Source organism: Canis lupus, chromosome 12 (assembly GCF_011100685.1).
Source record: "Canis lupus familiaris isolate Mischka breed German Shepherd chromosome 12, alternate assembly UU_Cfam_GSD_1.0, whole genome shotgun sequence".
Classification (NCBI taxonomy): Eukaryota; Metazoa; Chordata; class Mammalia; order Carnivora; family Canidae; genus Canis; species Canis lupus.
This window is the reverse complement of record NC_049233.1, coordinates 68940637-68966321: the sequence shown is the minus strand read 5'-3', so window position 1 is coordinate 68966321 and position 25685 is coordinate 68940637. Positions and strand designations below refer to the sequence as shown.

The window sequence follows — 25685 nt, the reverse complement described above, 5'->3', positions numbered from 1 at the left end:
GATGGTTTACAATGGAAGAATATCTTAACTATATCTCTGACTAGCATTTTTGCAGATTCATTAAAACTTTTCAATGTGTCACTAAAACAGTGACACCAGGTAACTTACAGTCTGGATCTCCAAAGTCCCTGTTTATCGTTTTTTCCTGAATCCCCCCAAAGGAGCAAATGAAAACAACTCGTCTCATGATAAAAAATATATATATATTGTTTGGTCTAGCTCCCTCTCCACATGAAAATCCTTCTCCAGAAAATGTGAGCTTCTGGCTACTTTAAGTGCGAGTTTCCATGTCTGTAAGAAAGGAAAATCTATTCCCCATTTTGTGAACAAACAAGCCCAAGAACACAGGGGCTCAGCTGTTATAACCTGAGTAATTACAACATATCGTCATCTTCAAAAAGTTGATTATTACACAATATCAAGACTCACTATATATTATGTCTCCTAGATCTCAATCATTTACCACAATGATAAGAAAATGATTTTGGTGGTTGACAGACGACATGTCAAGAGCATGGACAATGAAAAGATGAAAATACCTTTTACCGACATTTACATTGGAGGGGCTCCCCCAGAAATTTTACAATCCAGGTACACTTTTCTTGTTGTTAGGTGGCTGTCGTTCCTGATGATGTACGGGGCTGAGTATTCAACAGCCAGGAGAGGTCTAGTAAAAGTTTGAAGGCATGAGGGCACTCCCACTTGCTACGTGCACCCTCATGCACCCTCATGACCTCCTTAAATTAGCATCTCCTAGATGAGCTCTACAGGTTTCTTTAATTGTCGTATTAATCTTAGAACATAGTCCAATACGGCATTTCTTACCTGCAAGAGGAAAGATGGAGCATGTGTACTGTGTGAAAATGAAGCATTGTGTCCCTTTACTTTTCAGTCTTAATTTAAACTTCTTTGAACTTTCAGATAGCACCTGAGGGCACAAAAATTTTTAAGCCTATCCAAGGGGTTGTGAATTAGGTGTCATTACAATTTTATTCTCCTGTATTTAAAATTGTAACTCTCTTATTACGATCAAGTCGTAGCATCAGACACCCTTGAAACTGAGAGGCAATTTTTAGGATGTTCCAGTCTGGTCATTCTCAACCCTGGTTCTCCTTAGAAAAACCTGGAGAACTTTTATAAACACCATTGCCCATAACCACTCTCCAGAAATTCTAGTTGTTCTGGGATAAGGCCCCAACCTCAAGCTTCTTTTCCATTAGATACCCTCTTAGCTCCTTCAACAGTGCCACATGGGACCTTTAACCATTATGGTTGTCATTATATAACCCCAGTCTGTTAGTTAGCATGGTCCCCTAGCTGTGATTTTGATGGAACAGAATATAGTGAGACTGTTACTCCTTAGTCTGGCCACTAAGACTAATGGCCATTGAAGCCATTGTAATTTTATCAAAATTAATTTCATAGTCATTCCATATTTAATAATATGCTCCTAGGCACCTCCTAGATACTAGGCATAATGACAGGTACTAGAATTACAATATTAATCAAAATTTCACCCCTAATCTCAAAGATAAAGGGTTCTTACTTTCCTATTAATCCAAAAGCTCAACATTCACCTGGACATTTCTCGGGCCTTAGTCAGTTATAGTGTCTCCCAAAAAAGCCAAGAAGATGAGTTCGTGACTTCAATCCAACCCACTTGGGAATGGACTAATGGAAGACTGAACACCTGGGTTCAACTCCTAGCCTACAACTTGTGACATTAAAAAAACAAAAATAAAAAACAAACAAAACTTGATGCTTCTTAGTTTCATTTTATAGATTAAACCGTGTGAAGTTGCCAAAAGTTGACCATTTGTTAAAATGCATCAGTTCCCTGTGGTTCAACCTATTAATCAATCATCTGTAAAAGGGAAATAATAGCTTTTCCTTCCATCTCACGGAATTTTTATAAACCTAAAATGAGCTAATGTAAGTTAAAGCATCTTGAAAACTATAAAGAAGTAAACAAATTGGCTTGATGCGGCATAAAGCTGTTCTACAGGCAAAGATTAGACACTACATGTGCTTATGAAAGGAAGCATGAGAATATGAATAATTACAAAGCTACTAAAAATGACAGTATATAAAATCAAACTTCATATCCCACAGATGCAGGGCAACATCCTCCTCCTCATCATGACGATATTACTGAAGACTAATTTTCTTTTCCAGGACCCTCAGAGCACATCTTCCCCTAGATATCAACTTCAGAGGATGCATGAAGGGTTTCCAGTTCCAAAAGAAAGATTTCAATTTATTGGAGCAGACGGAAACTCTGGGAGTTGGTTATGGATGCCCAGAAGACTCTCTTGTAAGTACTAGTCAATCAAAAGCTTTTTAATAAATACACACACACACACACACACACACACACACAATAAATAGCCATGAAACTTCTCATTCTTAAAAACTGGAAAAGCTGTTTTCAGCTTCTCTGTGATCCCAGGTATACCTTGGGCTCCTTTTTCCGCCACCAGCAAAAAGGAGAATGGTTAAGCTGGAAAGGCGTGTGGGGCTTCCTCTGTGACTTGTCCATGTGCTTCGGGTTTCAAGGGCGGGGACAGGGGACGTCCAAAGCCCAGAGAAGCCGTGTGAGCTTTTTCCTCACTCAGGGTGGAGGAAGTGAAGAAGCTAAAACCCCATCAGGTAGAGGCACCCAGAAGGAAAAGTTAACATGCCTGAATTCCAGTATAAACCAGAAGTCAAAACATAAACTCTTTATTATAGAAACCAGTAGACAGGGTTTTGATGTGTGAGAAATTGGTATTTGAAGCATATGATAATTATCACAAACACTAAACACACTTTTTTTTTTCTTTGCCACGCAGATATCTCGCAGAGCATATTTCAATGGACAGAGTTTCATTGCTTCAGTTCAGAAAATGTCTTTCTTCGATGGCTTTGAAGGAGGTTTTAATTTCCGAACGTTACAGCCAAATGGGTTGCTATTCTATTATGCTTCAGGGGTAAGTATTTGTTTTTCCCTATGGGAAATTTTTTGTGATGATCATTTTTGTCTATTGAAACTACTCTTTAAGCGTCTGAAAAGTGATTTTTGCTTCAGATTAATTTTGACTCACATGAACACATAGCAGAAGGCCTCATTGCATACACTTTATAATTGCGTACATTGCAGATCAGAAGTTCTGAACCTAGGATTCATAGACCCACCCCTCAGGACTTCATGAAGAAAATTTGGTGTGTCCATGGACCTAGGTCAAAAAAATTAAGATTTTTCTTTAAAGATTTTATTTATTTATTTATGAGAGACACACAGAGAGGCAGAGACACAGGCAGAGGGAGAAGCAGGCTCCATGCAGAGAGCCCGATGCGGGACTCGATCCCAGGACCCCGGGTCACACCCTGAGCGAAAGGCAGACGCTCAACTGCTGAGCCACCCAGGGGCCCTAAGATTTTTTTTTAATTTTATTTTCTCAAACTAAAATTTAGCATTTTCTTCAATTACAAATGTTGGCAACAAATCAGAAATATTTGCAGAACCTGTTACTATATCATTAACCACAAATATATTTCATTTCACATAATAGTTGTCACGGATATCTCAAAATACCATTTTTGCTCATTGCTCCTTTTAAATGACAGTAGTTAGTAGATCTGCTGAGAGATTTTACAATTTAACACTTTAATAAAGAAGTACATATATTAAGATCACAGATATATTATTGTAATATTTTGAAAATGTATCTCAATATAATTGGTTTCCTTTGTATCCCTAGATATTTTGTTTGATGAATTTTAAAATGTTATCTTTGAAGGGGCCTGTGTATATCACCTAACTGCCAAAGGGGTCCATAGCACAAACAATATTAAGGACTTCTGTGTATATATAGAAACACACATGTGATTTAATTTGTAAAATAGTAAAAGGAACATACTTCTCTGTTCTCGGACTGGCTATGAAATACGTGAACTCAACCTTCCAAAGATATATTATTTCAAAAATAAAACAAGATATCCGGAGATTCGGTGACCCCAAGACCCAATCCCTGAAAAGGTTATCACCAATATATACACTGATAGAGCAGGTCATAATATAATTTATAAAAGCAGCTTTTCACTTTTCATACTTATTTCCTTGTATTTGTCACATTTATACTGAATTTAAATCAGTAGCAACAGTGAGAATTTACCCAAAGCACATTGTAGGACATCCACCAGCAAACCTGCCTCAGATTCCCATGGTTAGGTAACACCTGCGGTCCCCAAGAAGTGGTCATGTTGGGGGCCATGCCCTCAACTGTCGAGGTCAGCGCCTGTAGAAGGGATGAGAAGCAAGGCTGTCAATCTGCCAGTATTTTTTATTTATTTATTTTTTTTTTTAGGGAATCTGCCAGTATTTTAAGCAATCAATTAGCAAATTCAGAAAAAGAAATGTTGACTTCTGCTCTTCTTCTATTTCTCTCCCACTTCTACAGATAAAGTAAAACTCTTAAAAAGCCAGACTGGCAAATTAACCCTTGCCTGGTACTCTAGCTACATCCCCGACTCGAGATTCAAATCTTGCCTTTCCAGGAGGGGCTGGACACAGACTAGCAGGGCCCGGGGCAGGGAAAGCACTAACCCTGCGACAGACAACTCTCCGCCTGACAAAGTCACCAGAAACCCTCAGTTCAGCAGAGAGGGGCCTCCTTTCTCCGTTGAAAGGTGCCTAATGGTGTAGACGACACGAACATAAGCAATGCACTGTCGTTGTTTTCATGGATGTTCTTTTACAAGCAAACTGCCCGCACGTGGGGTGGTCCTTTACGCAATGCCATTCGGAGAAAGTGGAAAACGTGTCCTCCTTTGGGTCCCTGGCCTCCCTACATTAATGCCTGTGCTTGCACTGCAGGCTGACGTGTTCTCCATTTCTCTGGATAACGGCACGGTGGTCCTGGACGTAAAGGGCATCAAGGTGCAGTCGGCAGACAAGCAGTACAATGATGGGCTGTCCCACCTGGTCATTACCTCTGTCTCACCCGCAAGGTACAGCTCCTCGCCTCACCTCACTTCCTCCCACCAGCTGGCTCTGTTTGGAAGGCATGACCCTGCTACACGACCACGACAAGTAGTAGGCCACGCTATTGCTTTTCCAATGTTTAAAAAAAAAAAAAAAAAAAAAGACAGAGGAAACACCTTACATTCTTTTAAAAAGAAGTTGCTATTAATTAAAATTAAAATTAATAGCAACTTCTTTTTAAGATCAAGACATGCCAAATGAATCACTGTATAATTGCTTAACAGGAATAGAAAGGGTTTTTTTCCAATAAAACCACAAACCTTCTTGAGGGAAGTGCCTCCATGTAGTACTTACTGAGTGGAGGGCAGTGTTTGGCACCTAGGAGACCCGCACACATCGGTTTCATTTAGATTTTAATGAAGCAATTGAGAGCTCTACATTTCTGGCCCTATTTTAACAGCTCTAACTCTAATTTTTTTTTTTAAATAGGTGATACTGAATTTCTTTTTTATTGAGAAGAAAGCTTTCTGGAATAAGAATTAAATCTCTGTTGCAGGCAGCGTCTGTGGAGCCCTCCTGTTACAAAACAAACACGTTAATAGGCCTTTCTAGACTCCATTTCCAATTACACTCAAAACCAGTCAATGTGCTTTACAACAAAAACAGGCTCCCCAAATGTGATAAATAATCACCATGAATTATGTTGTTTTTTACACACACACACACACACACACAAATGCCGGTAACTAAACATCTGAGCTTCTTGCTTTTAGGGGTTTGGGGAGTCTTTTCCGCATATCAAAATATTCTCCTATTTTATCCTGGACTTCATGAAGAGTCTGGCAAATTACTATCTTTTCAACACCAAATTGTTACCGTTTCAGTTCCATGAGAAAAACCTGCAGCCTAGAATGGAACTGCAGGTAAAATGGTAGCAGTGTGGTGTGTAAAGAAGCTCTTTTCCTTTGCAGATATGAACTGATAGTAGATAAAAGCAGACTTGGGAGTAAGAACCCGACCAAAGGGAAAGGAGAACAGACCCAAGCAGGTGAAAAGAAGTTTTACTTTGGCGGCTCCCCCATCAGCCCCCAGTATGCTAACTTCACTGGCTGTATAAGTAATGCCTACTTCACCAGGTATGATATTTTTATTATTCATAAGTCTGCATGATCAGCTAAAAAATCAAGTCCATAATGAAAATATTTATTTTCATATAAATATTGAGAACTACGAAACGTATGAGAAGCAATAGAGGGAGGTCGTTAAAAGTTTGCACGTGCTGGAGCAACTAGACTTGGGTTTGCCTGTAGGTTTCTTGCCTTTGAATTTGTCTGGCCCTAAAAATAAATGCGTAAATAAATAAATTTGTCTGCCCTTGGCTAAGTCAGCCTTTGTTTCTTCTCTGCCAAAATGCAGAGGATAATAGTGCCTGCCCCCTCGTTACGACGATTGGATGAGAAAATGTGCGCAAGGCACCTGGCATACAGCAGCTATGGGTATCGGGGGCCATTATCTCTGTCCATATCATTCATGGTGGAGCAGAGCAACGTACCCAAACCCTTGTGAGAGGGTGAAGGGAGTCTTCTTAATTTGATGCATCACTTCAAACAAAGCCATTACTCCGGGTCCTTCACGAAGACAGGAAGGGCTCCCTGAGTACAAGAACAAAGCAGGGGAGAAACTTAATGCACGACACAGAGGTGGCACCAATCATCCAGAGCGTGGGGAGGGCGAAGATGTTCATCTGTCAGGATGTGCTGGTGCCGGGCAAAATTATCCACGGACTGTTCAACGGTCGTGCCAAGGGCTCAGATGAAGGTAGTGGTTGATAGATAAAGACCCATCACCCACACACACGCACTCACATCTCAGTTGCCAAATTCTTTCACTTCCATGGTTCCCATCATGTAGTTCTGAACAACATCCTAAGGGGTCTTTCCCCCCGTCTGTTGTTGCATAGGTTGGATAGAGATGTGGAGGTCGAAGATTTCCAGCGGTATTCGGAGAAGGTCCACACCTCTCTTTATGAGTGTCCCATCGAGTCTTCGCCGTTGTTCCTTCTCTACAAAAAAGGGAAAAATTCCTCAAAGCCTAAAGCAAGCCAGAATAAGAAGGTAAACGATGACGCCGTGCCAGATTCCCCGCCGCCCTAGTAGCCACGCTCTCCACGCTAGACACCCGTGCTTTAGGCGACCGACTTCAGTTTGCGACTGTGTGTGCACACGGAGGGGGGATCCTGGTAGCCTCTGACCTGCTGCTTTGTCAGCTTTGATCTATGGAGCTTTGCTCCCAGAGAAACCGTTTGAATCAGCTTTTACTCTGCACGGCCCACTGCTTTTCATTGCAGTCGCTAAAACTGCTCCATCCCTAACCATTTGTGCCCATAACACGTGTTATCTGGTGCTGTATTGTCATTCTCAGTATCATTTGCTTTTGTGTAGGATCTCAGGCTTCCGTCACCCTCCTGGAAGCTACTAGAGTTTCTTTTTTTTTCTTTATAAATTTATTTTTTATTTGTGTTCAATTTGCCAACATATAGAATAACACCCAGTGCTCATCCTCAAGTGCCCCCCTCAGTGCCCGTCACCCAGTCACCCCCACCCCCCGCCCACCTCCCTTTCCACCACCCCTAGTTCGTTTCCCAGAGTTAGGAATCTTTATGTTCTGTCTCCCTTTCTGATATTTCCCACTCATTTTTCTCTCCTTTCCCCTTTATTCCCTTTCACTATTTTTTCTATTCCCCAAATGAATGAGACCATATAATGTTTGTCCTTCTCCGATTGACTTACTTCACTCAGCATCATACCCTCCAGGTCCATCCACGTCGAAGCAAATGGTGGGTATTTGTCGTTTCTAATGGCTGAGGAATATTCCATTGTATACATAGACCACAGCTTCTTTATCCATTCATCTGTCATGGACACCGAGGCTCCCCCACAGTGTGGCTACTGTGGACATTGCTGCTAGAAACATCGGGGTGCAGGTGTCCTGGCGTTTCACTGCATCTGTATCTTTGGGGTAAATCCCCGTCAGTGCAATTGCTGGGTCGTAGGGCAGCTCTATTTCTAACTCTTTGAGGACCCTCCATACTGTTTTCCAGAGTGGCTGCCCCAGGTCACATTCCCAGCAACAGTGCAGGACGGTTCCCCTTGCTCCGCATCCTCTCCAACATTTGTGGTTCCCTGCCTTGTTAATTTTCCCCATTCTCACTGGGGTGAGGTGGGATCAGATAAAGGGCTAGTTTCCAAGATCTATAAAGAACTTATTAAACTCAACACCAAAGAAACAAACAATCCAATCATGAAATGGGCAAAAGACATGAACAGAAATCTCACCGAGGAAGACATAGAAGAGGCCAACACGCACATGAGAAAATGATGCTCCGCATCCCTGGCCATCAGGGAAATACAGATCAAAAGCTACTAGAGTTTCTGATCTCGCCCCCCCCCACCCCCGTTTTCCCCTCCTTCGTTGACCTTCACTCCAGGGGCTCACAGGCAGGGTTGATCTGGGGCATGGACTAGGGCTGCGATATTGAGGCCGCGCTGACTTGCGCTCCTGCGAACAGACTCGCGTTTCATCGCGGTTTTAATTGCATCTCCTGGGCCGTGAGGGCGGCTGGGCATCTTCAGAGGAAGGCCCGATCTGCCTCCAAGGCGGCTTGTGAACCACCAGCGAGAGGGAGCGATCCCCCCAGCTTCTGGCCTCCCCGGCCCTCCTATCTGGAGCGCTTCCCTGTGTATTTCAGCTTAGAGGGACCACGTTTGAGGACCTCCTTGCAACCCCTCTGTTCGCACTTATCAGTGTTAGTGGAATTAATTTTATCTCCGTGTAATCTAAATCTAGGGTTTTTCAGGATCCTTTTCTGAATGTCACGTGATTCAGGCAGAAAGATTATAGTGATTCAGGCGGCGAGATCACTGCATATGACTTTTATGAAGGCTTTTCCTAGAGGATGTTATAAAGGATTTTTTCGGAGGAGACTGAAATTCTGGTAAAATCTTACTGTCAGCTTCTCATATTGATGCTAAAAGGTTTAACCTGAAATTTTTCAGCTGAGACTTGAGCGCAGGTCAGTGGATCACTCGCAGCTGGTTAATGTCAGAGGCTGAGGAGGAAGATGCACCCACGGCACACACGTTACCCCTTCATTTTTTTTTCACTTTACCCCTTTAAATGAAGACAGTTTTCTATTTGAAGCTGTCTATCAAACGTAGTTTCCTAACAAATATTCATACTGTCAAGGTTGCAGTCAACAGCCCTTGGAACTATTAACACAAACTTTTCGATATTATAGGAAACCTCTTAGCCCTTCTTGTTAAAAAAAAAGTCTTAGAAATTCAACTTCATAATAACAGATAGAATCACTATGGATTTCACTTCTATTTATTGGCAATTAGAATGTCAAATGTTTGCTAATCTTCTCTTGTATTCACCCTTGTATCAAAAGCTTCTTAAAGAGCTACCCAGGAAAACATGTGGCCTCTGTTTTCAATTTTTATTGAGGCCGATTCAAAGCAACTTGGGTTTATAATCATTTCCTTTCACAGTGGTTTCCTAATACTCCATTTTATGGGTAGATTATATTTTATTTAACTATTAAGAGACTTTCAGTGCTTTCCAGTTTCCTCCCTTCCTGGGTGAAGATCATTGTACGTTAATCTTTGATTGCATTGCTGAATAAATCTTTACAAAATATTCCTGGAGGTACTTACCGGGTTCAAGGCAAACTACTTGCCAAAAAAGGAACACTGACTTATAGTCCCCGATGAGTACATCAGAATACCTGTCTTACCACCTATGTTCCAACCTGAAATTTCTTCATAATTTTTACGTTTTTAAATTTAAATGAGAACATAGTTTCTCATGTGATGTTTAGTGTGATCATGAAAATGTTACGTGTTATAATAGACATCATTCTGGAGTACCCAGCCAAGCACTCCCTTTTCTGAGAGTTGATTCCCTACACACAGGGTAAGCCCCATATTTTAGGCAGGTGACCTCATCCACCTGGTTATAGATATTTGGACCAGGGTAGATCATGTGAACTAAGCTGGGCTATGAGATTCCCTGCCTTAGAAACTGAGAACCCAAAGACACGAGTCTAGTCTGGTCATCGTCATCAAACGGAAAACATGTAAACCTAAGAGCTCTGCGTTAATCGTGCACAGAGAAAGCAAGCTGCTTTGTAAGAAAGAGGAAAAGGCAGAAAGCTCTCCTGCAGAGAAAGAAAAATGAAAGCAAACGGTCTGAGAAAAACAGAGCTGAGATACCAAAAACATTTGGAAAAGGAGTGCCTTGATTCTTCCTAGCTTTCCAATTCCTGATTCTTGCCCCTAGTAGCGCCCCGCTATATTATCCTAACATCCCCTGGACCGCGTAAGATACTCCCATATCCTTATAACACACGCCCTCTTGTGCTTAAGTAGCTCAACTAGTTTGGCTGTTATGTGAAACAGAAGAAACGTACTTAATTGAAACAGATGCTCAGAGAAAAAAATTACAGTGGGAAATTCAGAGTCTGGTGAGGTTCAGAAACCCACGCACGCACACAGCTACTCTAGCAGAGTAAACGGAGTCTCTGTGTTATATGGGACTCATTACATGATAACTCATTTTTTATTATCATTATTATTATTATTATTATTATTATTATTATTATTATTCAGGGCATATATCCACAGAGGGTTTAGAGTGTTTGGTCACCATATGGAAATATACCAATACCAGAATCTCTCCCCTCCTGCAGCAGACAGGAGATCCCAGCCTACGGATTCCCACATGGAAGCAGAGAAAGGCAGGGCTGCTCCAGCAGCCCTGAGCTTCGCTGACCCCCGTGGTCGGTTCGCGTTGCTCTCGTCCCCTGGCAAAGCGGACACGCTGACTGAGAGACAGTGAGATCCTCTCCATGGCAAGGGGAAGGAGGAGGAGCCCCCCTCGAGTTGGGGATGGTCCTCAACCCCTCAGCCAATCTCTCATCCCCACCCTCCTGCAAAACAAAACCTCATCCTCCTAGCAAGTCATCTAAGGTCATTTCTATCCGGCGACAGCCTGTCTCCCAATTTGCTATTTAACTGCCTGTTTTTCCAAATCAATTTTCATTTCCTTAAGAAAAAAAAAAAATACCACAACGGTTTCTCCCTCACCTTTCTGTCCCCCACCACACATGGCCCGTGGGAGGCACACAGAAATACTCATTTCCTTCCACATCATTTCTGCCTATTAGGTATTCAGTAAACATTTGCTTGGATAAATGAATGATTAGATGATCAGACTTATTTGCATTTACTTTAATATTGCTTCCAAAATTAAGACTAGATAACCACTAAATGTTAGCCTGTAGTCTCACAGCTCTAAATTTTAAAATCAGCAGTGCAATTTTAGGAGCGCAAAGTAATTTTTAAGTGTTGTTCTATGTCCCGTCACATAGAAGCTTACTAGCTATCTTATCATCAAAAATATTCTTAAATATCTTGAAGACATTACTCAATATGTTAACTTTTGTGTGTTGAAGAAATATTGTTGTCTAAGATAGGAGGGTTTTATTGACGGATTTCCTCAAGGTTATTTTATTTGTCAATATTTCCATTTTTCACCATTGGATGTGCATTTAATTGAAATGATAGAGCGGTTATGTCTGCGGCTTCAGGTTAGCTCTGCTTTACTATCACAGACTAGAATTTTGGATTTGTTAACATACTGCGTTGTTGTCATGTATTGTTCTTAGTGCTACAAAGCTCCTGCTGTCGTTTGCCTAAGGAAAGAGAGGGCCCTAATATTCTGTGAATGGAAAATGCGCAAATAATGTACACTTTCACTATTTTTTATTTTTATTGATTACTGATAAAGAAATCACAAATGAACTTCCGCTACTAGTATGTCAGGTTCATCCCTTACTATGAATTATTTCCTGTTCTTACAGGGAGAGAAAAGTAAAGATGCACCTTCCGGGGACCCTGCAGGCCTCAAGTTCCCAGAGGGGAATGCTCCAAGAGATGCTTACTGCCACCTTTCCAACAGTCCTAGGGCCATAGAGCACGCCTATCAGTACGGAGGGACCGCCAACAGCCGCCAAGAGTTTGAACACCTAAAAAGAGATTTTGGTGAAAAGTAAAGTAACACGCTATCCTTTCAGAAACTTTATGCCGTGGCTGGACTTCATCCTTATCCTCTATCTGCCATCGTTTTCCTGTGATCTTTCCTTTCTGTACCACTTAATCCTATTATTTTATTACCAGAATAAGTGCTACATGGTACAGGATCCTTCCTTTCCGATACATTACGTCCTCTGTGACTTTCTTCCCCAAAGTAAGAGGGATAAAACCGCATTCTTCTAGGAGTTTTCTGCATTCATCAAAAAGGAAAGCCAATCAAAGAAAGGCACATGGGACACATTTCATATGACTCATCATCGAACCTTGGCATTACCTTCCTTCTCCCATATAAATTGCTTTCATATCAAAAATGGGGGTGCCTCTGAACTGCTGGAAGGTTAATAAGGAAAGACACTGAAGATCCCAAACCCACTTCCATGTCTGCTAGTGCTCCAGCTGTCCGTAAAGCCCAGCCCCTCTTCCCAGTATTCCACAAATCTCCAGGTTACTTGGCACTTTTGAGGATTTCTTTTTATAGTGTGAGCACCCAAATATTCTTATATAGGTCTCATATCTTTCAAACATTCATAGAGGCGGTGCGATTCAATAAGTAACCTCTAATGCCTTTGAATTTGCTATTTGCCTAATGGGCAGTATCAGTATTTTGTATTCATTAGGAAGAATTTAGAATTAAATCAAACTGGAAATCAGCCTAATAAATGTATCTTATCTATAGGGCCTGGAGCTAAATGTCTAGAAGGTTTTGTTTAATTCCTACACATTCTGGTAGCTCTTTTTAACCTGTGATATCTACGGATTAATTTTTCCTAGGGAAAGACAGGAATACTGAATCTGTAGTTTAGATAGCACACAAATCATACTTTCTCTATGCAGATTTCTGTATGCACATTAATTACTGACTAGTATTTTATCCACATGAACAAACTAAATGCAACCCTATTTTCAAGGCAAGACGCGTTAAGTGAAACAATGCTTCCTTAAATGTGGAATGTAGCCCTGCTGTATAAAGAAGTAGGGAAAGATTTAGATTTTTGAGTTAGTCACCCTTTCCCAATATTCATTAATCATAGTAAGGTATAATTAGAAGTGATGCTGCTTGGGATTCATGGAATGGCTACTCAGCTTTCCTTACACTGTGTTGCTGTGGGAAACTAGAGACCACCTTGAGTCTCACTTTACAGATAGTAAGCTTTTTCTTTTCATTTACCAGATCTCAGTTCTCCATTCGTCTGAAAACTCGCTCCTCCCATGGGATGATTTTCTATGTCTCCGATCAAGAAGAGAATGACTTCATGACTCTATTCTTAGCCCACGGCCGCTTGGTTTTCATGTTTAATGTTGGCCACAAGAAACTAAAGATTAGAAGCCAAGAGAAATACAATGATGGAGTGTGGCATGATGTGAGTTGAAGGCAGAGGAATATTATTACCGGCAAATATTCATCGTTGTCAAATGAACTGACATTAATGCCCACTGTTGGTCTCTCTCGAAATACCCATTTTAAAACTCAGGAACTCAATTTTGAAATTTTTTTTAATTCCTTATAAAAAAAATCTTGAAGCATATTATTTAAAAAGAGATACAGGCTGAGTGTAATTTTTTTTAGCGTACTTAATTTTCACCAAAGGACCAATGGCAAACCTAACCTGAAGTTTGATTTCCAACAATTTTCTGCTTGTTTTCCCACTGCCTGGAAGTCTCTAAATTTCAGCAGCAATTGCTGAGTGTCTTTTACAGGCTAAGCTGTGGAAGATACAAAGTGAAGAGTAAATCTGTTAGGAAGATAGGATACCGTAGGGAGAATATCTAAATATCGAAGCAAATCAGTGTTATGCAATGAAAACAGTAAGAAGTGTAAGATGCATTACGATCAATTACCATAAATGTAGGAGACGGAGAAACCAAGTGGGTGGGCCAGCTGGGAAGAGCTTCATTGACGAACTCTACTAAATACATACAAGCTGTAGTCAGAAATTAAGCCTGTAGCTTTAAGTCAAGCTTTAAAGGAAAAAACAAATCTTGACTTTCAGAGAAAAGGCCAGTTTTTTTTAAAGAATTTCTGCAGATTTCCCACAGTCCTGCAGTAGCAAAGTTAGAAGAGGAGGCAACTGAGCCTTCCCCCAAATCTTGGGATGCACTTGACAGGTGCTGTTGTCCTTCTCTCCATCCAGGTGATATTTATTCGGGAGAAGAGCAGCGGCCGACTGATAATTGATGGCCTTCGAGTCCTAGAAGAGAGTCTTCCTCCTACTGGAGCTGCCTGGAACATCAAGGGTCCTATTTATTTGGGAGGTGTAGCTCCTGGAAGGGCTGTGAAAAATGTCCAGGTAGGCCTGGCATGACCAGGGAGAGCCATTGACCCCTAGAGCCGGAGGATTATTTAATCCAGGGCCTTGCTTTACTATCAGCAGATTGGCAAGAATAGAACCATAGTTTCCCTGGATATAGGCTATCAAAGTGCATATTGTCCCAGAAGAAGTCTATCTGCCCTCTGGTATTGCAAAGTCAGGAGTGATCTTCTGATTCTAAGGTAGAGGTGAGACGAAACAGTTTCAGAAGTCTAAGCTGTCGTGAGAAGTTATATCTCAAGCAGATGCTTATTTGTTCAGCAAGGACCCACGCTTTCAGTGCAAAAAATACAAAAAAGAAAGAAGAAAGAAAGAAAGAAAGAAAGAAAGAAAGAAAGAAAGAAAGAAAGAAGAAAGAAAAGAAAGAAAGAAAGAAAGAGAAAGAAAGAAAGAAGAAAGAAAGAAAGAAAGAAAGAAAGAAAGAAAGAAAGAGAAAGAAAGAAAGAAGAAAGAAAGAGAGAGAAAGAGAGAGGAAGCAAAGAAGGAAGGAAAGAAGGAAAAGAGGAAGGAAGTCACTCCATTATATATTATTGAGTCACAAAAAACTTTGGGGCCATTCTGTAGCCTATGATTTCATTTTTATTTCCTACACACACACACACAAACACACACACAATTTGTAAATGTGCAAGGAAGTGTGGTTACCCCTGCGGGGGAAGAGGCAGGAGGATACAATAAAAAATACATATTATTTTTGTGCTTTAAAAGTTAATAATATCAAAAAAAAGTTAATAATATCGCACCTTTACAAAAATATTTAGCAATAATGGAAATGTGTCAAAGGACTAAATCTTTCTTAACCTATAGATTTGACCTCAGCACGAAAAAAATCGATACATTTCTAAGATTTGCTAATCTAAGGCAAAAAAGCAGGGGGGCCATGTCATACTTAGATTTTAGGCAAGTGGTCCCAATTTCATGACAACCCCTTTAAAAGAAAGATTTGCAAAGCAGTGTGATCTCAGTCGTCCAAAGTGGCCCAAGTGTCACGTCCTGGGGTATGATAAATGCTCAACCACAAGATGAGGTAATGAAGCCAGAAATGCAAGCTTTCTGCTGTCCATCTAACCACGGGAGGTTGAACGGTTAAGAACTCCGCTAGCCCTCGTCAGCTTTGGATGATTTGGGGCCAGCTGTCATTCTTGAAGGAAACAAACTAACGGTAGTTCTCCTATTTAATTTCAAAACCATAGCTGCGACTTATTTGTCATCGTGCGTGTAGAAACCTTCATAGCTAGTGACTGCAGCCTGACATTATCGAATAGAAAAATCCCAGCTTCAAAGGACTAGTTAAAGAACCAACTACCTGGAAAATGACAGACCCCCACCCCCCCCCCCCCCACCCCGACAGCTAGATAAATAAGACCGGGGACTGCTTCGTCCCTCCCAGGACTCCAATCCCTTCGTTTTGTTTCCCTTCGGTGCGCACCTGGGGGGGTTGAGAAACTGGATTCTAAGACGTGTCTTCTTCCCTCAGATAAACTCGGTCTACAGCTTCAGTGGCTGCCTCGGCAATCTTCAGCTCAACGGGGCCTCCATCACCTCCGCTTCTCAGACGTTTAGCGTGACGCCTTGCTTTGAGGGTCCGATGGAAACAGGGACATACTTTTCAACAGAAGGAGGCTACGTGGTTCTAGGTAACAGTGCGCAGACCGCGGAATGCTTCCTTCCCGGGGGAGGGTGGCTGGCAGGGGGATCAGGCTCGGGAGCAGAACGGCAGACCCACTCAGCCCTAGGAATAGGCCTCTTCCCACGGGGATCGCCTTTGTCCCCTGCCTTTGTCCCCAAGCAGCCGGGCGTGCCCATCCCTGCGTGCCTTCCCTGACCAGAGCTGCTCCACAGCTGCCAAGCCCTCTGCCGTGGACCCTCGTGGCTCTCCTAGGACGTCCTGTGCTGCTCTGTGGTCTGATGTGTGTCCGCTCTTGGCCACCTTGCTCTTTCTCTGCTCCCTCTTAGCATGACCCCCTGACCCTGCCAAAGGAAGGCCCACTTCTTCCCTCCGCTCTGCAACCCCAGCCTTCAGAGATTATATTTCTGGATTTTTATTCCCCTTAACTCTGACTCTCTCATTCATTCAACCGAGTGTTTCTTGTGTGCCTCTGGCAGGCCCCTCCCTATGCCAAGTGATGGAACATCATGGTTCCAAAAATAAATACTTGTAGTCCTAGTAGCAGACGGCACCCAATCCCCACCCAAGCCACTGCAACATACACTCTACAGAGCAAGCGTCAGGTATGAGGAAGGCACCCCAACACCCCCTGAACGAAGGCATGACCGCCCCCGCGTCCAACAGAACACCAGAGGTCGTGTTTCCTCTCTCTGTCTGGCTCATGACCTAACTTTCCTTTCTCCTCCTTCGCCCACAATGAGGCACCTGCACTCACATTTCTCAGCCTGTCCCTGGATTTCAGTGGTGAGAGCTCGCAGGCTCGGGCAGCCTGAAATGCAGAGCAACCCGCACCGTGCATGCTCTCCGTAAACGTTAACTAAGAGCGGGAAAAAATTAAAAAGTGACTTATAAGGACACATGTCCAGTGAGTATTATGAAGATGCCCGGGTTTGCAGGGCGTGTCCTGGAGTGAGCCCGGCTCTTCTTAGTGAGCTTTCACCCTCGTCCCGCGGCCCGGCCGTCGCAGCTCCGCTTCCCTTTCCTCCGGGACACTCTGCGGCTCTGGCAACAGTTGCCTTTATTAAGACTTATTTTAGGGGCGCCCGGGAGGCTCAGTCGGGTAAGCATCTGCCTGCAGCTCGGGTCCCCATCCCGGGGTCCTGGGACGGAGCCCTGATGGCCTCCCTGCTCCGCCAGGCCTCTGCTCCTCCCTCTGCCCTCCCTCCTGTGCTCTCTCTCTCTCTCTCTCTCTCTCAAATAAATAAATAAATACCCTCGCTCAGTGGCTACAGACTAAATCCCACCTTCCCTACGTGAGCACAGCACGGCCCCTTCCCCCGTGGCTCCCAGCGAGCGTCCCCGCAGGCCTGGCCCCACTGGCCTCCGCAGCCCCTCCCGGTGTCCCGGCCTCTGCACCCCTGTTCACGCTGCTCCCCGCGCCCACGTGGCCCTTTCCCCCTCCTCACTTGGGCCATGTTAGGTGGTCCTGCGGGTTGGGACCAGTTTCTCCTCCGCCGAGCTCCCGGCCCCGGGGTGGGTGCTCGTGGTCTCACCCCCCCCCCCCCCCACTGAGCTTGGCACGGTGGCTTTGACGTGGGAAATGGCACTTTTGCTGCTTACCTAGTGAGAGACCCATCGAGGTTTCAAAACCAGAGGTAGCAACGCGTCTACGCGGTCACACGGCGGCTACAAACTCCAGGCTGCTGCCCTGAAGACCTGACTTCCTCTCCGCAGATGAGTCCTTCAATATCGGACTGAAGTTTGAGATTGCCTTCGAAGTGCGGCCCCGGAGCAGTTCGGGAACCCTCGTTCACGGCCACAGCGTCAACGGGGAGTACCTGAATGTTCACATGAAGAAGGGCCAGGTAGGGCCCTAAACACTGGTTAACTGTCTTCTTCTCTGACCCCGAATTCTAGATGGAAGCAGGACCGTTTCACAGAGCCCTTCCCCCTTTCGTAGCTGGGGGGGAAATGGTGGGGAAGCCGTACAGGAAATCTAAATGCAGGCGGTCCTTGGATTCGGATTCATATGTTGGAAATTGATTTGATTAGAGCAAAGAGCCGTGGAAACATGGCAAAGCTAAAAAACAAAATCGTCAATTATAACAATGGAATTAAAAGGCTCTAATAAAAGCATGGGAAGGAGGGATCCCTGGGTGGTGCAACGGTTTGGCGCCTGCCTTTGGCCCAGGGCGCGATCCTGGAGACCCGGGATCGAATCCCACGTTGGGCTCCCGGTGCATGGAGCCTGCTTCTCCCTCTGCCTGTGTCTCTGTGCCTCTCTCTCTCTGTGACTATCATAAATAAATTAAAAAAATTAAAAAAATAAAAGCATGGGAAGGAAACCTCCTTACAAGTGAGAGCAGCAGACATACCCGGCTGCACCAAAACGAACGAGCAGCCAAGCCCCTGTCTATGTCCGTGGGCCAGACGTGTATGTATTGATGTGCACGCGGACGCATATTGGTGTATATTTACATACATATTGTTTTCGATTGTGAGAAATCAGAAAGTTATTATGGTTATAGGCTACTTTCATCCTTAAAAGGCATGACTAAGGAACATCCATGAGGGTGTCCAACCAAATATTAAGGAAGCGGCAGCAGATTTGCGTTACCATCCCCAACCTCATAGAACTGATTTTTTTTAAGATTTTATTTATTTATTCATGAGAGACACAGAGAGAGAGAGAGAGGCAGAGACACAGGCAGAGGGAGACACAGGCTCCATGCAGGAGCCCGATGCGGGACTCGATCTCAGGTCTCCAGGGTCACACCTCAGGCTGAAGGCGGTGCTAAACCACTGGGCCCCCCCGCGCCCCTACCCGGCTGCCCCATAGAACTGATTTTTATGGGAGCTCTGGTCCTCTTGAGCCATGTGATGGCCAAGCGCTTGCGAGGGCACAGCTCCAAACCAGCAGTGAGGCCCTCGGTGGCTTGGTGGGGAGGGCTTCGCAGGTGCGTAGACGGGGGCCACGGGCTGGGCGCCCAGTCTGGCTGCACGTCCCCGCTCCCCAGCAACACCTGCACCTGCTCGGAGGGCAGCGGTAAGGATCACAGGAGCTCATGCCCGGCCCCCCCCGCCGGCCCTGTCGCTGCTCCCCCGGCTGCTCCGTCCTCTTGGGCCTCTCCCACCGTCTGCCCCCCACCACCTACCGAAGACTGACCCCGTGTTCACCCGGCAAGGCTAACCGGCCCGCAGGGGTGGACGCAGTGGCTCTCCGTGGTCCATTCAAGAAGTCTGCCTTTTGTCACTGTGAGGACGAGGGCAAGTGTGTAACATACGTGTCTTTGGCAGGTCGTAGTGAAGGTCAACAACGGCATCAGGGACTTTTCCACCTCCGTGATGCCCAAGCAGAGTCTCTGCGATGGCAGGTGGCACAGAATTACAGGTGAGAGGCACGGAGTGTCCCGGGTTCGCTCTATAGTGGGGGCCCACGTCCCCGCCGCGTGGGATGACCGTCCTGGAAGAGCTCGGACTGTAACTTGCATGATAAGATAGAGGGTGGGCAACGGCCCAAGGTGGCCAAGGAAGGAGAATCAGATGTTACTGTATGTATCATCAAACCCACATGTGGTCTGAAAATTTGAATACTCTCAAAATAATCTTTTTTTTTTCCTGCCGAAATAGTCCTAGGGAGGTTTGTTTTTGTTTTTTAATGCATAATTCATGAAGAAAAAAATAGAATATCCTAAATATTGTCCCTTGCAAAGGAAAATGTTACAGTGATCGCTTAGACGTTGACGTTTTCAATGATACAGAAGAAAGTGTGAGGTTTGTTCTGGAATACATAGAAGCCACTACGGTTACAAGTTAGTCTCTTTCGCAGGAAAAGCCATCGCTCCGGTGCCATTTATGACCAGACTTTTCCTTCTGTTTCAGTTATTAGAGATTCAAATGTGGTTCAGTTGGATGTAGACTCTGAAGTGAACCATGTGGTTGGACCCCTGAATCCAAAACCAGTTGATCACAGGGAGCCGGTGTTTGTTGGGGGTGTTCCAGGTAAGGGTCACTTGAAAAGGGACACGTTTCCAAATCCAAGAAATGGGTACGTTCTCATAACCGTTCTTGGGGTACGAAGGGCTGAGCTGCGGGTTCTCGTGATTCACCTGACAACTCAAGGGGCTCTTATATACAGGGTCCTCTCCTAGGCGATTAAGTCTCCTTATCCAAGCGTCAAAACCCAAGTAACCCAGAAGCACCACGCTTCAGCCCCCAGCCTGGTGGACATTACTCACCCTCCCCTTTAGGCATCCTCGCGTCCGCCTAGGGACACACACTGCATTTCCTCTCTGACACAGAGCACCCTCATGTACTGACACTGCTCTAGGATCTGAGAATCTGGAAGGCTGAAGGTTCGCTGGGAATCATTCCCCTTCCTCACCGGGGAGGGAATATATTCTTCTCCCCCGTCCAAGGTTGGCCCCAGTGGTGCACACAGCTGCAGACCTCGGGTTGTTCTGTTCCTACGTAGGGCCAGGCCCCAAGGGAGCATCCCAGCTGCCACCCTGCAAACCTCACCAGTCACATCGCTGCTGTCCTCTGCCGAGAAAGGTGTATAATCCAGGGTGGTGACAGGAGGAAACGGATGGACCCCCACGCCCTACCCCACCCCACCAATCATTTTTTTTTTAAAGATTTTCTTTATTTATTCATGAGACACACAGAGAGAGGCAGAGACACAGGCAGAGGGAGAAGCAGGCTCCATGCAGGGAGCCCGACACGGGACTCGATCCCGGGTCTCCAGGATCACGCCCTGGGACGAAGCCAGGTGCTAAACTGCTGAGCACCCCCTGGGACCCCCCACCAACAGTTTTAAATCTCCAGAGCAGGAACCGTGACCTATGTTGAAAATGTTTGTTATGTGCACATTTCACTAACTTGGAAAAACGGAATGTTGAAGCAAGAGAAAGAGAAAGAGAGAGGGAGGGAGACAGAAGGAGAAAACCAAACTTTTACATCTGGAATTTGGTGGTGATTTTAAGGAAAAACTTAACATGATGTTTCCTTGTGTCCTACCTGGATTATTTTAGACTGACCCATGTAAAGGCAAGTAATAATTTAAGAGTGTGTGAAAAAAAAGAGAGAGGAGAGAGAGAGAGAGAAAGCACGGATCAAATTAAGCACGTGACCTTGGGTGCTCAGAAGATAGTGGCAACTAAGCTTTCCTCTGTATTTTTCAAATGCTCGTATGGACAGTAACTCCCTGGTGAAGTGTCTGAGACCTTCATCATCTTCACGTCCACTGTCCACACGCACCTCCGTTCCCCGTCCTGTCCTCCTGGCTCCCGGCCTCAGTGCTGAGAGGGTTTCTGGCAAAGGCCCCCGCCGAACCTCCTGCAGCTGGGGTGTGCACGACGTGTCCATCACTTCCCATATTTCTGTACGCTGCTTTCTTCCTGGACACCACGGCGCCGTCTAAGATCTTTCACAGGTTCCCAAGAGCTTGCGAGGCAGGGTTCGGCAAGGCCCCTGACCCTCCGGCCCCTCCGCACCCCTGCCTCTGGACCCCCACACTCTCTGCAGTTCCCCACGTGCTTCCACGCTGCCCCCCTGGCGCCGCCGGCCTTTACGCAGCACACAGAGCCACAGTTTCTGTAAAATTTCCTTGCTCCCCTCCCTTGGTACTTCTGTGAGCAAGAACTTCTCCAACTCCTCTCCCGGGTTGACTCCTTCCTGACCCCTCAGACTCAGCCCAGCCCTCTCCTGACACATGCAATGCCCTGTCTCCCCACTTGCTGGGTCTGTGCCGCCCTCCCGTGACACCTGCCACAGGATGTTGTTGAGGTTGAAATAGTACACTCATTGCTGCCAGGCGACGCGACTCCCCTTGACACGAAGCCAGCAACTCCGGTCTGTTAGGCGCTGAGACAGGGATGGGATGGGAGTGGCCCTCCTCCCAGGCGCTCACCGGAGGTGGCTCTTCTTTGCATCAAACACACGTTTGTCGCTTCAATTTTCGTGTCTTTGCAGAGTCTGGTCCCAGCACGACGTGCTGCCGTCGTGTCTCCCACCACAAGAGTTGCTAAGCTGCGCACGCTGGGTGGGCGAGGGGTCCCTGAAGCCACATTCGGCCTGCCCGAGACCCGCTTTCGGGAACAGCAGGTCATAGCTAATGAGCAGCACATGGGCCCCGGGGGCTGGGGCAGCTCACCGCCAACCCACCACCCCCTTATGGCTTCGGGTGCCATCCAGGAACCTGCCAGCAAGCCTGGGACAAAAGCAATTATGGCTTAAGCTGAGTGTCATTAATCACACCATTCTGGGCTGTTCGACATTAATCCCACTGAAATCACATCAGAAACTGAGACATGAAAAGAAGAGTAACGAAAGGCAATTAGGCATAAATAAACCTCCGAGGGACACCCAACTCCCTCGGAAGCCCGACCAGTTCTCCTGTGTCACGCAGAACCCTGATGATATTATTTCTGTCAACGGCATGTTAATTTAATGAGCTATGTTCCCTGAAAGCCAATCTGACTGTAGAATGTAAAAATCAAAATCGGAAATTAAAAGAGGGTTCCAGATAACGTGGGTCCACAAACACACCGATCAGACCGTTCCTCTACTGAAAAGCCTGCATTAGTCTGCGGTGAAGCCGGGCTTCCAACCTGAGGAAGGTTCGCTCTTAAAATCATGGGTTGACTTTTTTTTTTTTTTAAGATTTTATTTATTTATTCATGAGAGACACAGAGAGAGAGAGGCAGAGACACAGGCAGAGGGAGAAGCAGGCTCCATGCAGGGAGCCCGATGCAGGACTCAATCCCGGGACTCCAGGATCACACCCTGGGCCGAAGGCAGGCGCCAAACCGCTGAACCACCCAGGGATCCCCATCATGGATTGACTTTTATTAATCGGTTACTTAGGGTTCTGGGGCATCTACCGTCACTACCTAGAATAAGTCGTGTGGTGCGTTGAGAAGACCGTAATAATTCTAGATGAACTACTTCCCTTCAACGACGTTCCCTGCGAACCACGGGATGGTGCGCTTGAACAGAAGCAAAAGCCATGCTCTAAAACTAGTTTCCAAAATGAGCAGAAGAAATAGATGCTCCTGCCCCTGCCCTCTTTCCCGTTCACTCATTTTTATTCTGATGGTGAAGTGCGCGGAGCGGCCTTGCCGAATATATACAGTCTTGCTAACGTAGAGACAGAGAGAAGTCCCCCGCAGCCCCTTCCAAATCTTAAAACATCATAATTAACATTCCGAAGATGAAATGCTATTTCCCTGATTTATTTTCAGTACACAGTCTCCATCTCCGCTGCTTAGAAAACTTATTACAGCTGCGTGATGGTATTTAATTCGATGTCCTGTTTTATGTTCCTTCCCGAGTTAGGGATCTCGGAGGGTTTTCTGTCTTTTATCGGCTACTGCTCACATAGCTGTTTGTAATAATAAGCTTTGACTAAATGGATTTTATTTCCGTGATGTTTCCAAGCCCTCTAAGTTGCTTTAAATTATATTGCTTCTATCGTCCGACACATTTAATTGTATCTGGACAATTAACAAGCGTAAGGCTTCTTCTAGATCTACTACAGGGCACCTGTGCCCACACAGACCAGGCCAGTGATCATTAGCCTATTTATGGTTCTTAAACCCAGAGCTCGGAAGAAATTAGAAGTCAGGTTACGTGAATTCATTATTTCCTCATTATATGGGGTGAGCTTGGCAAAAATGTGGAGGCTTAAGGGTGAAGGGTAATGATACAGATTAAACAGAAAGAGAAGCATTAACTGAGTCTAAAAATAGTAGAGAAGCTAAAATTTCTTCCTCTTTCCTGCGTCCATCACACACAACAAGTGAGACCAGGACGAAATTAACCCTAAGACGCAGAAGCATAGGGGGATCCCGAGGATGCACTCCCCAGGCTCCCCGCGTGAGGGGCGGTTCAGCCCTGGAAGCCGCTGCGCTGCGTTCAGAAAAATGATCACGGGAAATGTGGCCAAGCGGGAAAATCACCACTTGTTCCCATTACTTCAAAAGCAGACAAAGGAAAATAAATAAATAAATAAATAAATAAATAAATAAATAAATAAATAAATGCAAAAGCAGATAAAGTTCCTGAAAAAAATGAGTAAATTACCACTCTATTCCATCTTTTGACACGTAAATCATCTCGATGGCCTGAGCCCTTGCTCGTGTGTACTTTTTGCCACAGTAATGTGGGGGCCCGGGAGGGGCGCCTCTGCAATCCCTGTTTCCATTTCTTTCTTCTTTTTTTCCAGAGTCTCTGCTGACCCCACGCCTGGCCCCCGGCCGGCCCTTCACTGGCTGCATCCGTCACTTTGTGATTGACGGGCGCCCGGTAAGCTTCAGCAAGGCGGCCCTGGTCAGCGGCGCCGTGAGCATCAACTCCTGCCCGGCAGCCTGAGCCCGCAGAGTTGCTTGTGCAAAGGTCCTGGGAGCGCTGTCCGTGCAAAGGTCCTGGGAGCACTGCCCGGGAGGCGAAGCCAGCCGGGATGGGCAGCTTTTCCTCGCTGCCGGAGCTGTCATCTGGTTGAGCAGGACTTAGGTGCATCATCAGAGACTGGCAGTTTATTATTTCTCATGTGGATTCTTACCTCGGATCCCAAATCTCTGCAGTGAACAACACCCAAAGGAGCGTTACGCTTACTTGCATTGTATTATTTCCTGCTGGTGAGATTACCATTCCTGTTTCTAATAAACTAGAAGGGATTCTAAATAAATGGCACACTGGCACACATTTCTAAGTACAGCTAGATTCTCGGATTCACCTTTCTTTCAGGGACCGTGCTTTGCATTGAATACACCAAAATATCCAAGGTATACTTTTCTGTATCCCGAAAACGTTTTACTAATCTACATACAATCTAAAGTTAGATGGCAGGTTTGCTCTTAGCACTTTTGTTTGAGTGATCAGTATAACACAACTATTTTAGGCTTATAGCAGTTATAAGGTTTAATAAAGCAGATTTCTAATGAATTATTAGAAAAATGGAAGCATCCATTTTTTTCTAGAGAAGGAAAAAAGGAGTTAAACCACTTTTTCCCCCTTCTTACTTCAAAAGAAAAATAAAACAGCATAAGGAGACGCTCCTTTAACATATTATTCCTGTGTGTTCTATAGAAATCATGGAGGACATTATAGCAAAGAAAGTAGGACATAATCATAAAATTTTATTTAAAAGTATAAAAGTCCCCAAAAAGTACAACACAGCCAGCATAATTTTATGATTTTGTTAGGTGACTATGTTCATGAAGTCTAGAAAAAATAGGCTTGAGTAGCTGCTGTGTCGTTAAAATACAGAAACTGAAATAGGAGATTGTACATGAAAAGATAATCAACATTATAGACAGACTGAGAGAAAATAGGCCCTCACATCAGTAGGATTAGGGATATGTAAAAGGAATGACGTTGAGGGCAAGGAAGGGGGCGTAAAATATTTTGAGGAATTACTAAGGGAATAAAATAATGTCTGACCTGGGGGGGGAGATATATGTAAATTATTATATAAGACACATAAACATATATCTACGTCCATTCCCCCGCTACCCTCCTGTCTCAGGTGCATTAATAATAAAGTTGAAGATATCAATGATAATAGCTGGTATCGATTCCTAGAGGAGCTACCGCACTCCGGCCTCCGTGATAAGCTAAAGTTGGTTTGATCATCTCCCAGGAGGTGG

General features: G+C 44.8%; 1 protein-coding gene across 2 annotated transcripts in view; it reads left to right on the top strand.

The window, feature by feature from the left end:
- Positions 1 to 24981, top strand: part of LAMA4 (laminin subunit alpha 4) — a 142434-nt gene extending 117453 nt beyond the window's left edge. For both annotated transcript variants that reach the window (XM_038554984.1, XM_038554983.1), the window contains exons 25-38: positions 449 to 591; positions 2176 to 2314; positions 2832 to 2969; positions 4856 to 4989; positions 5935 to 6099; positions 6924 to 7077; positions 11886 to 12073; positions 13289 to 13478; positions 14250 to 14405; positions 15904 to 16063; positions 17770 to 17900; positions 19333 to 19426; positions 19918 to 20037; positions 24263 to 24981. In XM_038554984.1, coding sequence (XP_038410912.1) covers positions 449 to 591; positions 2176 to 2314; positions 2832 to 2969; positions 4856 to 4989; positions 5935 to 6099; positions 6924 to 7077; positions 11886 to 12073; positions 13289 to 13478; positions 14250 to 14405; positions 15904 to 16063; positions 17770 to 17900; positions 19333 to 19426; positions 19918 to 20037; positions 24263 to 24408 — 2058 coding nt within the window. In that variant the 3' untranslated portion in view covers positions 24409 to 24981. The remainder of the gene's footprint in view (positions 1 to 448; positions 592 to 2175; positions 2315 to 2831; positions 2970 to 4855; positions 4990 to 5934; positions 6100 to 6923; positions 7078 to 11885; positions 12074 to 13288; positions 13479 to 14249; positions 14406 to 15903; positions 16064 to 17769; positions 17901 to 19332; positions 19427 to 19917; positions 20038 to 24262) is intronic.
- Positions 24982 to 25685: the final 704 nt, after the last annotated feature.